Below are 17989 nucleotides of genomic sequence, written 5' to 3'. Positions count from 1 at the left end.
CAGGAACTAGGTCACTAGGTCAAATCATAGAAAAACATTGTGTAGACAATAGAGGTCATAGTTTTCATCTGATCTTAATGAGTCAGGTGAGCGATTCAGGGCCATCATGGCCCTCTTGTTTTTTGAAACGGTTAGAAAACACAAATATTTATTTTTATTATTTAATTTTTGAAATACCGTCCAACCATCGCACCCAAGAATCCCCTCCCCCCATCCCCACACCCCCCAACCCCCGAATTTTTTTATTTTTTATTTTTGCATTTTTTATTTCCGCATTTTTGGAAGATAATGTAATAAATGACCACACCCCCACACTATACACCCCTCTTCACTCCATCCCCCCCTCCATTGTGATTGAAATTGAGAGTCCCTTCACCTTTAAAAAGAAAATAGATGAGCGGTCTGCACCCGCAAGTGGTTGCTCTTGTTTTGACATTGCTACAATGTTAAACAAGAACTTTGTTATGTTTTTGGTTAATAAATGTTTAATGTTTTGTAGTCAAATTAAACTTCTAAAACATTAATTTCTTTAGTTTAGACAGAAAATTCTCATTTTCTCTTATCTGAGGAATCCGGATCGGAAAAACTGCAAGAAACCATATTTGGATTCGGATTTGGATCCGAACAAATTTTTTGGATTCGTTGCAGCCCTATTAATTATGGATTCCAGAATTAATTATCTGGCACGGATTTGTAAATTGTAATAAATTGTTAAACTGCAGCAAATCATTTACTTCTTTTACTACTTCAAAGTGACATACAAATTTTATTTATGTTGTATAGTAAACATTTCATTGTCATGAAAACTTTTTATACCCACTCTTTTCAGAGAAAAAGTGGGGTTTATGTGGTTATCTCCGCTGTCTGTCCGTCCTGGCCACTATCTCCTCCAACACTATTAGCACTAGAACCTTGAAACTTACATACAGGGTAGCTATGAGCATATGTGCTACGGTGCACTATTTGGAATTTTGATCTGACCCCTGGGTCAAAAGTTATGGGGGTTGGGGTGGGGCCGAGTCAGAGATTTTCCTGCGACCACGATTCATAAACGCTCATAAGTACTGTGTTCTTTTAGATATTGCTTTAATATTTTGTATACATGCGTATCAAGCCAACACCTTTCCATGCACATACAATTTTTTACCCCTGTGACCTTGAGCTTGAACTTTAGGTCAGAGTTCAGGTTTCGAAAACTGCGACTGCAATTCGAAAAAGGCTCATAACTACTGTGTCTCTTCAGATATTGCTTTCATATTTGGTATGCATGTATATCTGGACAACACTTTTCCATGCGAATACATTTTTTAACCCTTGTGACCTTGACCTTGAACTTGAGGTCAGCGTTCAGGTTTCGAAATCTGCGACTGCAATTCAAAAAAGGCTCATACCTATTGTATCCCTTCAGATATTGCTTTCATATTTGGTATGCATGTGTATCTGGACAACACCTTTCCATGAGCATGACATTTTTATGCTCCCACAATTTTTTTTGTGGGGAGCATATAGTCCCCGCTTCATCTGTCTGTGCGTGTGTCCGTCCGTCCGTGCACAATTTTTGTCCGGGCTATTTCTCAGCAACTAATGACCGGAATTCAATTAAGCTTTATGGGAAGCTTCACTACCAAGAGATGTGCATATAATCAGCCGGTTCTGGTCGGATGATTTTTCACAGAGTTATGGTCCTTTGAAATTTTCTATAAAACAATTATTGTGCCCCCAGCGACGTTTCCTTTTATCTTAATATATAGTGCAATATTGTAACAAAAAAATCCTTTGAGGAGCATCACCCGTCTCAGACGGTTTCTCGTTTAACTTGGGATCCGTGTTCAGGTGTCAAAATTTGCGACCCGGATCCATAAAAAGCTCATAATGTTTGTGTCCCTTCCGATGTTGCTTTCATATTTGGTATGCATGTGTATCTGGACAAGACCTTTCCATACAATTTTTGACCCCTGCGACCTTGACCTTGAACTTAGGGTCCGCGTTTAGATTTTGAAATCTGTTATGTGGTTATCTCCGCCGTCTGTCCGTCCGACCTGGCCACTATCTTCTCCTGCACTATTAGCACTAGAACCTTGAAACTTACACACATGGTAGACATGAGTATATGTGCGACAGTTCACTATTTGGAATTTTGATCTGACCCCTGGGTCAAAAGTTATGGGGGTTGGGGTGGGGCTAGGTCAGAGATTTTCACTCATTTTCATGCCCCCGAGAGATGGCATATAATGATCCCGCTGTCCGTCTGTCTGTTTTTCTGTCACACTATTGCGTTTAGGTTTCGAAAAATGCTCATATGTCGCTTCAGATGTACCCTTCATATTTGGTATGCATGTGTATATGGACAAGGCCTTTCCATACGCACACAAATCTTGACCTTGAACTTAGGGTCGTGTTTAGGTTTTGAAATCTGCGTTTAGGTTTCGAAAAAAGCGTTTTTCGGGGGCATATGTCTTCCGATGGAGACAGCTCTTGTTTAAGGTTATTTTACATTTACTTCTTCACTTCTACACCAATTTACTTCAAATTGGTACTGAACATCTCTTTTGATAAAACGGTCAATCTCAGCTATGCATGGCCCATTACCAACCTTGGGAAGCCCCTGGGTCAAACATGCGGCGTGGGGATACGCGTCGGCCTCTTTCGCGCCATTTCTAGTTTTAGATTAATGTCTGCACACTTTATTGAAACATATACACAAGTTGAACTTGAAGTGAGCTTAAAGTGAGTATATATGATCGAATAACTTTTTATGCAAAAATATATAATGATGAAAAAGAACACCAGAATGCAAATTCAACAAAGTTGTACCAGAAAATTAAAAAAGACTAGTTTTATTCAATTGCAAATAACTTATGGATGCACAGCAGAAAAATGGATCTTTTGTGTACACCAGACATGTACATTGATATAAAATCCTCATCAGTCTGTGCCAATTTGCTCATATGACACATAGACTTAATATGTACTCTGAAACAAACATAAGAAAATGTATCAGTAACAATGTTAACTTTTTAGATATAAGTTTCACAGAAATAAACAATATTTGATTGATTGAACGTTATAAAGATTTTTATTCGATTGTTGATTCAAGACTGTTGACATTTACACATTATGAACTTGCTTTTAAGAAATCCTGTTAAAAAAAGACTTAAGAATTTTTATGAAACCTGGGCCACTTGTACATCTATGAATATAAAGTGAAACAATGTTAAAACTTACATGTTTGATATACAACCTGTAGTTTTGGACTTAAAAACAAAATATATACGTATATCTAGTATTTGACTAAATTAATTACTGGTTAGATCTAGCTTCCCTTAGATCTCTGTCTTGTAAACGATTTTTATCGTTCATTCCAGGTGGTTGCCTAGGTCTGTTATTCTGCTGCCCATGTGAATTTAATCTTAATAGTTCCTGAAGTGAATGAGAAACATTTCTTCATGTGAATGATATTTGTACACAATCATTCTAAAGCTAGAAACTTAATACTTATATTTGTTAAGCCTATTGATACCACTCTTCACAAATTACATTTTAAAGCACTGGGCTATTGTTTAAGTGAAAAAGCTAGTGTAGTCATTTAATGATAGACCACACAACAATTCAATGGACCACTTATGTATCTTTTTGTCCCCTACCGGTTTCACCGGAGGGGACTTAAGGTTTTGGCTCTGTGCGTCCGTGAGTCTGTATGTCACACTTTTCTGGATCCTGCGATAACTTTAAAAGTTCTTCATATTTTTTCATAAAACTTGAAACATGGATAGATGGCAATATGGACATTATGCACGTGATTTCATTTTGTTCCTACATCAAAACTTCTGGTTGCTATTGCAACAAATATACTAGAAATACTGCTGAAAATGGTAGTTTTCTGGATCCTGTGATAACTTGAAAAGTTCTTCATATTTTTTCATTAAACTTGAAACATGGATAGATGGCAATATGGACATTATGCACGTCTTTTTATTTTGTTCAAAAAATCTGGTTGCTATGGAAACAAATATATATTATTTTTTTTAATTCTGACAATGGTGGAATTTCTGACAATGGTGGAGCCGGTAGGGGACATATATTGCTTGGCAATAGTCTTGTTATCCCTATTTTCTGTGTATTTTTAGTTGTTTCAACGATGCAAAGGAAATATCCACATTTAGTCTAGTACTTGTTTAATATCATAAACAAAACAAGAGTGTGATATCTCCATTTCAGACTCACAATCTGATCCTTGTCAGGTATGCAGCCAGTCTGTAAACTGTAAATTTTTTAGAACTACAGTTTGCCAATTGTGTAATTGCTAATTACACACAGGAACAAAAATGTGTATACATGTACCTCATTGGCAATTGACAATTAAAATACTATTTTCCTGTGCGTTAAGTAAAATAAAAAACTTTCAAAGATTTGCTTTTCACTGTTTAGCACTGAAGATATCTTATGTCTTCAGATAGAATGTTGTGAGTTGCTGATGAGGATTCAGGGTCCCACAACAGAATGGTTTTTGGACATGGAAAAAGAGTTGACAGAAATCGACCATTTAGTACCAGAAGGTAATTTACAGTAATAAAACGGAGAGCATTTTATAATAAACCATCTTTTACATTAACAGGGTCTTAAAGATCTGTTAATAATAAAAATATTAATTAACTTTATTAAGACTTGAATGACACTTGTCTTGAGTGTTTGGCAGAAGAAAAAATCACTTACCCGTGCAACATTTGCGTTGAGACACACTCTTAATAAATTTGAATAGTTTGAGTTTATTTTAAACTTGCTGTTCAAAAAGGGATAACTTAGTTAAAAAAAATGAGTTAGGTCGTAGGTTATGCAATAGCGAACAACTCAAGTGCCTTCAGTGCTGTGATTGTTATCCCCACACTCTGAATCGGAGCGGGGAGATTATGTGATTATCTCCGCCGTCCGTCCGTCCATTCTGGCCACTATCTCCACCTACACTATAAGCACTAGAATCTTGAAACTTAAACACATGGTAGCTATGAGCATATGTGCGACAGTGCACTATTTGGAATTTTGATCTGACCCCTTGGTCAAAAGTTGCGGTGTGGGGATACGCGACGGCCATGGCCGCGCCATTTTTAGTTTAAATGTAGTCTCATCAGAGTGAAAATTCAGTAATGAGGAGGGTGTCATCCCTGATTAGCCTTTACAGACTTCACAGGCTAATCTAGGATGACACTTTAAACACATGCATTAAGCCCCATTTTCCCAGAGCGAGGCTCACACTAATTTTATGGTTGAACATTAAGATGACATTTTATTGATACAATGTAGAAAGCAAACTAGAACAGTGGACGCCAAAGCCTATAGCTCGAGCTCTTCAGCAACTCTTCGGGCATCTTCGTCAAACTTTGCTGAGTCACAGGTGGGAAGAGGCAGTCAAAATATTACACAAAATCGCACAGACACCCCTGGGAACGTCAAATACCGTGTGGAAGGTATGCTGATTTATTATAAAGGATCTAAGCTTTTCAAATAGTTTTGGATCCTTAGTTCGTATAGTAACTGTGGTGACTAATTAAAAATTGTAATTTCAATTAACTTAGTCCGCAATAAACTTTGTTATGCTTGGTTATCAACTGTATTTATGACTTTAATAGGCTCAGGCTAAGCAAATAATTAATTTCTAGAAACAGCATTCATTGCCATTCATTTTTAGATGGTTTTTATGGGAGTGTATGAAAAAGCAAATATTAATTTTACAAGATTTGACAAAATATAAGTGTGGCTGTCAATTCTGCTTGCTGCAAACACTGTATGGTAAATAGAGAGTTAAATTGTCAGGTTTTTTTAATAATTAAAATTATTTAAAATTGGTCCTGTATATAAATAACTAAAGACTGCATTTTGAAGTATATGTTAAGGTTGGATCTGAGTTGCTTGCGATGGATGGCCACCAGGATAGGGATCTTCTGCAGAGACTTTATGGGTGTGTATTTTACAATTTATTAGTAGCAGGCCTTTTCGTGGCTACTTGTGGAAAAATTTAATTCCTGCATTTGGAATTATTTAGCGCAAAAGTCCACTGATTTAGGAAATACTTATTAAATATAACTCTTGATTATAAATTTATTTATATGAACAAAATCATACAAATTAATTATATAATAAAATAGATGTAACTGAAATAAAATTGAGATATAATATAATAATAACTAGAAGCTTATTTCTAAAAATAAGATTTTTTTTTTAAATGGGATTTTTTGTCAAATTTGGAATTTGTTTACATTTTGTTTTGAGAATGTGTCGGAGTATAATGTACAGTGTTTTCTGATATTTCACGCCAGTATCTTTAATTTAAAAAATGTAAATTGTAAAAAAAAATCTCAAGTTGTTAAAATTGATTTCTTTATATAAAACTGCCAAATAGGTACATGCACTGAATTTGTTTTTCTGTATTTGTGATAAGCCTATAAACCTTAAAAGATGAATGGGACGGAGAAATCTATCTCAGTGGAAAACATACTAATAAACAAGGCATTGCCTTTCTTATAAAAAATAATATAGGGATCACAGTCAATAACTTTAACGAAATAATAATTGGCAGACAAGCAAGTATAGATATCAAAATACACGAAACAGAATTAACATTAATTAATGTTTACGGCCCTAACATAGATGATTCCACATTCTACGAAACATTACAATCCTTTATAATTAATAACCAAGATAAAAACATCATAGTCGGTGGTGATTTTAATACTGTTCTTAACCCATTATTAGACAAAAAGAGTGGAAACCTTTATACTCATCCTAAAAATAGAAACATTTTAAATAACATAATTGAAAACTACAATATGATAGACATCTGGCGTACTATAAATCCAAACGAAAGCAAATTCACCTGGCACTCAAACACAAAACCAACAATATTTTGTAGATTAGACTATTTTTTAAATATCTGAATCTCTTTGCAACATTATTGACACATGTAACATAAAACCAGGATTTATGACTGACCACTCTCTAGTTGAACTTAAACTGCACAATATACTTCCTGAAAGAGGCCCAGGATACTTTAAAATTAACAATAGCATCTTATTAGATACACAATATCAAACACAAATAAAACAGGAAATATTAAATACAGTTCAAAATAATAAAGATGCAAACCCAAACACCTTATGGGAAGTAATTAAAGGAAATATACGTAACACAACAATTAGATACACAAAAAGAAACACACAAACTTGAAACTGAAACCATCAAAACCATTGAAACACTTGAAAAACAATTGCATCAAACAAACACAAATGATACCACCGACATTGAAAATGAAATAACATTAAAAAAACAAATATTAGATGGAATCTATCATACACATCTCAATGGAATAATACTAAGAGCGCGTGCACAGCATGTTGAACACAATGAAAAAAATACAAAATATTTCGCAAACATTGAAAAACGTAGAAGTGAACAAAAAACTGTACACAAATTAGTAGTCAATGGCAAAGATATAACAAACAGAACTGAAATACTAGAAGAACAACGTTTATTTTTCGAAACCCTCTATAAACGAAAAAATGTTGAAAAAATGTTGAAAATAACACCCTTTTTAAAAATACACATCACGCTTTAAACCAAGAGGAAAAACAACTGTGCGACGGATTGCTTAATGAATATGAATGTGGATTAGCCCTAAAAGAAATGCAAAATAACAAAAGCCCAGGATCTGATGGCATCACAATCGAGTTTTATAAAATATTCTGGAATGAGATAAAAACACATCTAATTAATTCACTTAACTATTCATTTAACAACGAAAACTTAACTACGCTACAAAAACAAGGTATTATATCGCTTATTCCAAAACCTGGAAAAAACTTAGAATCCTTATCAAACTGGCGCCCGATTAGTTTACTAAACAATGATTATAAAATTGCAACTAAAAGTATAGCAAACAGAATTAAAAAAATATTACCATCAATCATTTCAAAATCTCAATCTGGTTTTATAAAAGGACGTTACATTGGTGAAAACGTTCGTCTTATCCAAGAATGCATAAACTATTTCAACAATTCAAATAATCCTGGTCTAATATTCTTTGCAGACTTTGAAAAGGCATTCGATTCGCTTGATCATTCATTTATGTTCTCTTGCTTAGAAAATATGAACTTTGGTGAAAGTCTCATTCAATGGGTCAAACTATTCTATACCGATATTAACAGTATAATCATTAACAATGGCTTCTTTTCAAACAGTTTTAACATCGAACGAGGGGTTCGACAAGGATGTCCACTCTCATCATCGCTATTTATTATTTGCATCGAGTATCTATCACATCAAATCCAATCAAATAAACACATAAAAGGCATATCACTAGAACCTGACGAAGAAATCAAACAATCCCTATTTGCTGACGATGCAACTTATTTTTTAAACGACAATTACGATTCTTTCCATAACCTAATAGAGTCGCTAACCCTTTACGGAATGACATCGGGTCTTAAACTAAACAAAAGTAAATGTACTGTGCTACGAGTAGGTAAATTAAAACAAAGTACTGTTCAATATAAAAAAGAAATGAAATTTTATTGGACATCCGATGAAGCCACAACGTTAGGCATTACTTTCACAAATAATGAAAAGGATACAGTTCTTAAAAACATACTTCCTAAATTACAGAATTTTAAAAACTGCTTAAAATCATGGCATCATCGTAAACTTACACTAATCGGAAAAAACACAGTATTGAAAACGTTTGCACTTCCTAAATTAATATATGTATTAACAGTTCTCCCAAATCCACCAAACGATGTAATTAACGATATAAAATCAGCAATATTTAATTTCATATGGGACGGTAAGCCTGATAAAATAAAAAGAACTCGGTTAATTCAATCTGTAGAAAATGGAGGTATCCAATTAACGAACATTGACTCATTCTTGAATGCAATCAAATGCAGCTGGGTTAAAAGATACCTAGATAATACCAATACGAGTAAATGGAAATTATTCTACCAAAAAATCCTTAAAAAATATGGTGACTCCTTACTCTTTGAATGTAACATCAGCAATACTATCTTACATGAAATTGCAAACGAAAACATATTTCTGTCTGATGTTCTATCAGCGTGGAGTGATGTCACTCATAACTTAGAAACCCAAACCAGCAGTAAAACAATTTTATGGAACAATAAAGACATAACTTCAAACAATAAGACGTTTTTCTATAAAGATTGGTTTGAACGAAGCATTAAATATGTCGACCAATTATATGACTACAGAATTAAGGATTTCTACTCTTTTGATAATATATGCTACATATACGGAATACCTTCAAATAATTTTCTGAAGTACTACACACTAATCAAAAGCATACCCATACATATTAAATCTGAAATCAATACAAATAATACACCATGTACTCAAACAACATTTGTAGAAAACATACTTGGAAGAAAAAACAAAACAAATAAAATATTTTACACACTACAAATTAAAAACCCTACAGAAAACTCCAAAATCCAAAATAAATGGCAAGACCTTTTTGTAGAAAATGAACTTAATTGGAAACACATATTTACCATGCCATATAAAGCAACCATTGAAAGCACACTGAGAAATTTTCAATATAAATACATCCATAGAATTATAGCTACAAATAAATATCTCTTTAAATGCAAATTAGCTAACTCAAATCTGTGTGACTTCTGCAGTGAAAACATTGAAACTATAGAACATCTTTTTTGGGAGTGCAAACACATCCAGCCTATTTGGAATCAATTAATATCATTTCTTGAACAACAGCAACTAAACGTTAAACTATCTTTCTTAAATGTAAGTTTCGGAATTAACTCATTGAAATCACTAGACGGTAATAATATTGTGAATTTTATGGTTATATTGATGAAATATTTTATCTTAAACATGAAGTACAAAAAACAAGTACCAAATTTTAATTGTTTTGTCCATAGTCTTAAACTAAAAATCCAGATTGAGAAAGAAATAGCCCTCAGTAATGACACATTACAAATCTTTGAACAAAAATGGAATCGGATTAAATTCTCATAATGTTTTGTCCACTTTTATACATTTCACTCTAATGTTAGTTTATCTTTCTAAAATAGTTTTGTTTATTTTTTTTAAACATGAAGCACAAAAAACAAGTACCAAATTTTTATTGTTTTGTCCATAGTCTTAAACTTAAAATCCAGATTGAGAAAGAAATAGCCCTCAGTAATGACACATTACAAATCTTTGAACAAAAATGGAATCGGATTAAATTCTCATAATGTTTTGTCCACTTTTATACATTTCACTCTAATGTTAGTTTATCTTTCTAAAATAGTTTTGTTTATTTTTTTTTTCAATCTGACAAGATCATTGTGAATATAAAACAAAACACACAAGTCCAGTATGCTTTCTTCCGACTTTATACAACTCATCATTTTTCATAACTATTCCTCTGTTGTTCTTTTCTATTCTCTTTAAAAAAAATATATATATTAGCATATCTTGTATAACATGTCTGAACTTTATTGCTTTGTACAATCACTATGTTGTATGATCATATACATGTTTACATTGTATGTATGATATTGAATAAAAAAAAAAAAAAAAGCCTATAAACAGGTTTCATTGGAATACCGGTATGTTCATATGGGTTCATACAAATACTTGTTCAGGCCTTTCCCTAGGACTTTGTTGATGCATGGCACAGTGGACTCTAAAGTTTTCAATGTTTTATTTTTTAGTCAGAGTTTTATGTGTCCTATATTATTCTTTGCATTGGTCTAGAGCTACAAAAAGTATACACATATAATAATTGGAAATTTAGGTAGAGGGGTAATCATGCATTGAACATTCAGACACAGGGTACCATTTTTTGACATTCAGACACAGGGATGCCACTGTGCTCAAATGCCTCGGAAAAAGTCTGATGTACATATAAAATCATACATTCTTGATAGCATGAAATGCTTAGTCAAATGTGCATTCTTATTATGCAAGAAATAATATAAAAATAAACAATAATAAAAGGTTAATATATGAAGTATATGACATGTTGTCTACTTACTGTACTCATATAATCTCAAACACCTCTGAAACAGAAAAAATGTTTGCAGTGCCAAAATTATTTGGTTTTGACAGTTTTCATGGTACATTTAAATCTTTGACTGGATTTTCCATATAGTTCTTAATAAACGCTTGATTAGCTATGTGCTTCAAATTTATCGTTAAATAAAAGTATGGCCATTGGTCTTAAACCTTGCTGTTCATAACAGTAGTGTACAGTTCATGGGTCTTTCAACATCGATTTCTATATGACAAACAGTCTGGAAAATGTTGCTTAATGCATGTTCAGTCTGATAAGCCTTTATCAGGGTCAACAATTACCAGAAGGTCTCTTCTAAACAAAAAAAACAAAAAGTGGAAAGTGACCTTGCAGATTAGCCTATGCAGACTGCACAGGCTCATCTGGGACAACACTGTACACACATGCATTAAGCTCTATTTTCCCAGAGTGAGGCTCATTTTATGTTTACACAAGCTGCCTCTCCTCACGCCACACTGATTTAATTGTCAGACAGAGCAATTTTAATATGGTACTTTTTTTGTATGACCCCAGTAGGGTAGCATATAGCAGTCGGACTGTCCATCCATCTGTTAGTCCGGCATTCCATTTTTAACCAGGTTTTTAACCAGGTTTCATCGAAGGAAAAAACTGATTATTAGATTTGCGAATGTAGGCGGCCAGGCGGGTGGGCTGGCAGGCGGGCGGAACAAGCTTGTCCGGACCATGACTTTGTCGTTCAGTGTGAGATTTTTAAATCATTCGGCACATTTTTTCACCATCATTGGACTGTGTGTCGCGTGAAAGAATTATGTCGATATCTCCAAGGTCAAGGTCACACTTTGAGTTCAAAGGTACAAAATGGCCATAAATGAGCTTGTCCGGGCCATAACTATGTCGTTCATTGTGAGATTTTAAAATCATTTGGCGCATTTGTTCACTATCATTGGACGGTATGTAGCGGGAAAAAATTATGTCGATATCTTCAAGGTCAAGTTCGCCACTAAAAATAGATTGAATTTGAACCAAGGGGGGTAATTATGAACAATCAGTAACAATGCACATTTTGAGTTGTCTCCCTTTATCAGATTTTTTTTCAAATTGAAATCAAAGTTGTCACGAGTAAAAATATATTGAATTTGAAACAATGGGGTAACAATGCACATTTTGAATTGTCTCCCTTTATCAGACTTTTTTTTTGTATTGAAAACCTGGTTTTGTTACAATTTTGTCCCTTGTTTTAACTTTTTTCCAAAAATGTTTTAAAATATTGACCTGATTTTTTTGTATGTGAGTCTACCTACATGACTTACAGATGAAGTGTGAGTTTCATTATGTACCATTCAATCTTGGAAAAGTTATGGGCCTTGGACTAAATAATTTTCTCTTAAAAAAGCTGTTGCTGCTTCAAATAAGTTCACAGTAGGGGACATTGTGTTTAACAAACGCAGGTCTTGTTTACATTTTTTGTCTAGGGATTTGAAGAACGAAGATCTGAGTATCAATATGCAAACAGATGCTATTGAATATAATGAACCAATAATTGGTCAACTTAATACATATGTTTGCAAGTCAATTATGGAAAACAAGTTATGAATGTTTAATCTAGAACAACTTGCACTTCAGTACGGCCAAGCAGCTTTCTGGTATGAATCAGGAATTTGTTGCGCTAGAGTTTGCAGTCTACTTGTTGAGTATTGGGGAGAAGGCAGAGGCAGTCACTGTACTCCAGGTAGGGTTACACTGAACTATACAGAACTTCATGTAGAGTTACACTGCGCTTTGCAGAGCTCCAGGTAGGGTGACACTGCACTGTGTAGAGCTCCAGATAGGGTTAAACTGCACTGTGCAGAGCTCCAAATAGGGTTACACTGCACTGTGATGAGCTCCAGGTAGTCCAAGCTATTTTTATAGGTATCATAATGCGAGGTCACTTGATCAACAATTTAATAGAATTAGGCCCTTTTTGTACTTGGGGAAAATCAGGAAATATTTGCATCCATCAACTCTTATCTCTAGCTGACATGTAGACCTAGGATTGGGTTGCATTAGAGGCCAGTTTTGTCAAGGTCAAGGTTTCTGTTGCATAAAATATTTTTTAACCCCTAAAATTACTTAGTTACAATAGAAATATTGCTCTGATTTTGTGTGTGTAGGTAGGTTAAATGCTGATCTAGCATGAAATTGCATTTAAACCAGTGAGGTCAAGGTCACTGTTCCTAAAAATTGAAAGAGAGTTTCTGATCAACAGCTGAAGTATGGATGGGGGTAATTTTCTGTTATTCTGTATATAGCTACCTTACCCTCAGACTATTATAACTGTAGTATAAATTTTAACCCTGGTTAATTTTATTAATATAAAAGGGTTGATAGAAGTATATTTGTAGATAAAAATGTGGAGATAAATTTATGATTTATACTTGTAGATATTTTATGGCGGTAAGAAATATTTTACTTAGTTGTGTCTGTTTTTAGCAGTTAGGCATAATTTTATGTACTAAATGGTACGAAATAGTTTCAACGCACTTTGCAGTCCCAGTTAGGGTTAATCTGCACTTTGCAGAGCCCCATGTAGGGTTATTCTGCACTATGTAGAGTCCTAATTAGGGTTTATCTGCACAATGTAGAGCCCCAGGTAGGGTTATTATGCACATTGTAGAGCCCCAGGTAGGGTTATTATGCACAATGTAGAGCCCCAGGTAGGGTTATTATGCACAGAAGAGTCGCAGGTAGTGCACTATGTTAAGCTCAAGTTAGGGGTTTTGTACACTATCAAGAGCCCCAGTTAGGGTTATTCTGCACTATGAAGAGCCCCAGTTAGGGTTATTCTGCACTATGAAGTGTCTGGTGTAGTTTTTCCTGCACTATATAGAGCCCAAGGTAAAGTTATTCTGCACTATGAAGAGCCCAAGTTAGGGTTATTCTGCACTATGAAAAGCCAATGAAGGGTTATTATGCACTAAGGTGAGCACCAGGTAAGTTTACTCTGCTCTATGAAGACGCCCAGGTATTTTTTTTATATTCACTATGTAGAGCTTCAAGTAGGGTTATTCTGCACAATGTAGATTCAAAGTTAGGGTTAGTCTGCACTATGAAGAGCCCAATATAGGGTTATTATGCACTATTTACAGCTTATGGTTAATCTGCACTATGTAGAGCCCCAGGTAGGGTTATTCTGAACTAAGCAGAGCCCCAGGTAGGGTTATTCTGCACTATGTAGATCCTCACTAAGTGTAATTCTGCACTTAGCAGAGCCCTATGTAGGGTTATTTTGAACTATGTTGATCCTGGTAGTGTTATTCTGCACTATGTAGAGCCACAGGTAGGGTAAATCTGCACTATGTAAATCCCCAGGTAGGGTTATTCTGCAATATGTAGAGCCCAAGATAGGGTTATTCCTGCAAGTCGAAGAGCCCTATGTAGGGTAATTCCGCACTATGAAGAGCCAAAGGTTGGGTTTTTCTGGCCTATGAGGAACCACATTTAGGTTTGTTTGCACCCCTGGTACGGTTATTATGCACTATGTAGAGCCCCAGATAGGGTTATTCAGCACTATGTAGAGCCATGGGTAGGGTTATTATGCACTATGTAGATCCCCAGGTAGGGTTAATCTGCTCTATGCAGATCCTAGAGTAGGGTTATTCAGCACTATGTAGACCCCCAGGTAGGGTTATTTGGCACTATGTAGAGCCCTGGGTAGGGTTATTATGCACTATGTAGATCCCCAGGTAGGGTTATTCTGCACTATGTAGATCCTAGAGTAGGGTTATTATGCACAATGAACAGGCCCAGGTAAGGTTATTGTGCACTACGTAGAGCCCTGAATGGGGTTATTATGCACTATGTAGATCACCAGGTAGGGTTATTCTGCACTATGTAGATCCCAGATGAGAGTTTTTATGCACAATGCACATACCCAGGTAGGGTTATTCTGCACTATGTAGAGCCCCAGGTAGGGACATTCTGCAATATGAATTGACAGAGATAAATTTTCTGCATAGCAAAGATAACTTTGCCCAAGTCCTGTTATCTGGTCAGTCAAAACAAATAAGAACTTGACCTGAATTTTTTATGGGACTTAAGAGTCGGTATAAGAAATTTCTTGACCGTGTTCTGTTTGACTGTCTTTGTCCAATAGCTGACAGACTTTAGCAGAGACTGTTATCCTTCTGTTACTTGTTTATTACCGAATCATGAAGCTGTATAATACATGTAATGTAATAAATGCAAAACTATTCTTATTCTGCAGAAGGACATAAGCTACAGAGGTAAGAAATTCGAAATGGGAAAGGGTGATCGACAGATTCGTAAGGCCTACCTGGGACTGGTGCTGCATTCTGAGTGGAGAAGATGTCGACAACTGCTAGAAAAACACAAGCGCGGGGAGTTGACAGGTGCTCATGAATTTATAAACCCTGAATGTTGACTTAAAACAACACATAGTTTTAGCAGCTACTCACTTTGTTGCACAATCCATTATCACATTTCTGCAATTTACCATTCATTATGTCTTAATTTTTCTGTATGTTTGGAGCGATGCATAGGTCTGTCAAGTTGTCATTGTCTGTTCATTGATTGGGTATTTGGTCAGTTACCATTTTAAATGGGATCTTTACATTATAAAATATTGTTTCAGAAATTAATTTAATAAAAATAAAATATTATGTTCCAAAAAACAACAATATAGACGTACATATCACTCATCTGATAGGCAAAGGTAATATACTATTTACATTCACGTTATAAAATGCTAGACAATTTCTTTTGGATCTTGCCGTGTGTAATTCTCCCAACCGTGTTTTCCATTGTGCAGACGAAGCGAGTCAGGATGTGGCGTCACAACTACGCACGTATGAGATGCAGTGTGAGCGTTATGCAGAAAAGGCACTAAAATGCTTTGAAGGCATTGACTTGCTGCCAGGCACATGGAATATTTTCCTGTGGAAGTACGTTGAGGTATGAAATCAGCAAGCGATTCAATTGAGCTGCTTTGAGGAAAACATGGATTTTATTGTTAAAACCGTATTAAAACGAAAACATTCATCAAAGTGGAAAGTTTTGTCCCTGATTAACCCGTGCATAGGCTAATCTGGGGCGACACTTTACGCAGCTGCATTAAGCTGTCAATTTAAGGTAGCGCACCCGTAATCGGAACCTATCCAAATATAATCTAATGTATTATTTTCTTAAACAGCATCGTTTCACTGAACTACATGCAAATTTTTAGGTAGGCTTTCCATGCTTTTTTAAAAAATATACTGATTTTTTAAAAACCACCCCCACGCTCGGCTTTTGTCCAGTTTATTTGCACCCCTGGGGTATATGAAAGTTCCAAAATTTATCCAGATTTCCAAATATCGGCATGCAGTTGGTGTGTACAGATGCAGTAAAGGTTTTTAAAGTTTAAACAAGATGAAATAAGTGTTTTTTTTACAGACATTTTTTTTTTATAATGTGGAAGAGCTCCATGAAATGTTAGTGGTTTCAGCCAAGTAGAAGTTAGGGTTGGTTAATAACAAAGAGTTATAAAATTCAAAATAGTATCATTTAAGTAATATTTTGAACTTAGTTTTTATAGATACACTATATAAAGCAAAATTACCAAGAAATAGAGAGATTAACCGTTTACTTTTTGAAATAAAAATAAAACATGCATGATTCGTATTTTCAGCAGTAAATCACCCAATTTAGCCATAACGTTGTTTTAATTTTAAAAATTGAAGAATGTGCATAAAAATTGCAACATATTTAACAATAAACATAGCTTATAAGCTATATAAAATCAAATTACGTTAAAAAAGAAAGAAAACGCGCCGCAAAAAGTATGCGACGTCGGCAGGATTCAAACCTGCGCTGGAAGATCCTAAAAGATTTCTAGGCTATCGCCTTAACCACTCTACCACAACAACTTCACATTGGTAAAAGCTTAAATTAGATATAAATAAGTAAAAAGTTAAAAAGGCTCTGCGATCTTGGAAGAAATCGCAAAATCATATTTTTCAGATGATATTTGGATCAAAGTCAATATTTATTCAATATTGTGAAAATACTGTATTTTTAACGGAATTGTGTAAACATATATCAAAATTCGAAGTTTTAAAAATGTAAAATTCATCTCTCGGAAATAACAGATCATTGAAGATCGGCAATGATCGTAAAATAAATTGCTGGAAATCATTACAGGTGCGCTACCTTAATGCTTTTTATTAAATGATGTCCAGAATATTACTCTTCCAAAGAACAGTGTTTTCTTTTTAATAACAAGTTACTGGTAGGTATTGCAAAAAAATCACAAAGTGGACTTCAAAAAGTGTAACTTGCGCATTTACTGAAATTGTTAATTGATATATTAACGGGCAGGTGAGTGTAAGGTGTAAGTGTTGTATTTGAACCATGCTTTGTGAAAAGAGGATTTAATGCATGTGCCTAAAATGACGTCCCAGATAAGCTTTTGCAGTCTGCACAGGTTAATCAGGGAAGACACTTTCCGCCTAAACTGGATTTTTGTTAAGAAGAGACATTCTTTAAACTGACAATATCATAAAGGCGGAAAGTGTTGTCTCTGATTAGCCTGTGCTTACTGCACAGGCTAATCAGGTATGACACTTAACATACATGAATAAAACCCCTTTTTCACAGAGCAGGGCTCATTTATTATTGTATAACATGTAGTGTACAACCTTGTGTCCAATTTCATTGGAAACACTTACGTAATATTGTTAGCTCGTCATCGTGTTGTGTAAGCCAGCGTCGTGCTAAAACTTTGATATTTTGCTCTAAAATCAAAGTGCTTCCACCTACAACTTTGAAACTTCATATGTAGATGCACCTTGATGAGTTCTACACGCCACACCCAGTTTTGGGTCACTAGGTTAAAGGCAAGGTCACTGTGACCTCTAAAAAAAATAATCTGACAAGCTTTCATTTATTCAAAAATGCACCCGC

General features: G+C 34.8%; 1 protein-coding gene across 1 annotated transcript in view; it reads left to right on the top strand.

Moving 5' to 3' along the window:
• Nucleotides 1–17989, top strand: part of LOC127873247 (TATA box-binding protein-associated factor RNA polymerase I subunit A-like) — a 42100-nt gene that overhangs the window by 5895 nt on the left and 18216 nt on the right. Inside the window, exons 2-7 of the mRNA XM_052417022.1 lie at nucleotides 4454–4556; nucleotides 5299–5462; nucleotides 5889–5953; nucleotides 12671–12776; nucleotides 15294–15438; nucleotides 15858–16000. Coding sequence (XP_052272982.1) covers nucleotides 4454–4556; nucleotides 5299–5462; nucleotides 5889–5953; nucleotides 12671–12776; nucleotides 15294–15438; nucleotides 15858–16000 — 726 coding nt within the window. The remainder of the gene's footprint in view (nucleotides 1–4453; nucleotides 4557–5298; nucleotides 5463–5888; nucleotides 5954–12670; nucleotides 12777–15293; nucleotides 15439–15857; nucleotides 16001–17989) is intronic.

This window comes from Dreissena polymorpha, chromosome 3 (genome assembly GCF_020536995.1).
Source record: "Dreissena polymorpha isolate Duluth1 chromosome 3, UMN_Dpol_1.0, whole genome shotgun sequence".
Lineage (NCBI taxonomy): Eukaryota > Metazoa > Mollusca > Bivalvia > Myida > Dreissenidae > Dreissena > Dreissena polymorpha.
This window is presented reverse-complemented; position numbering and strand designations above follow the sequence as displayed.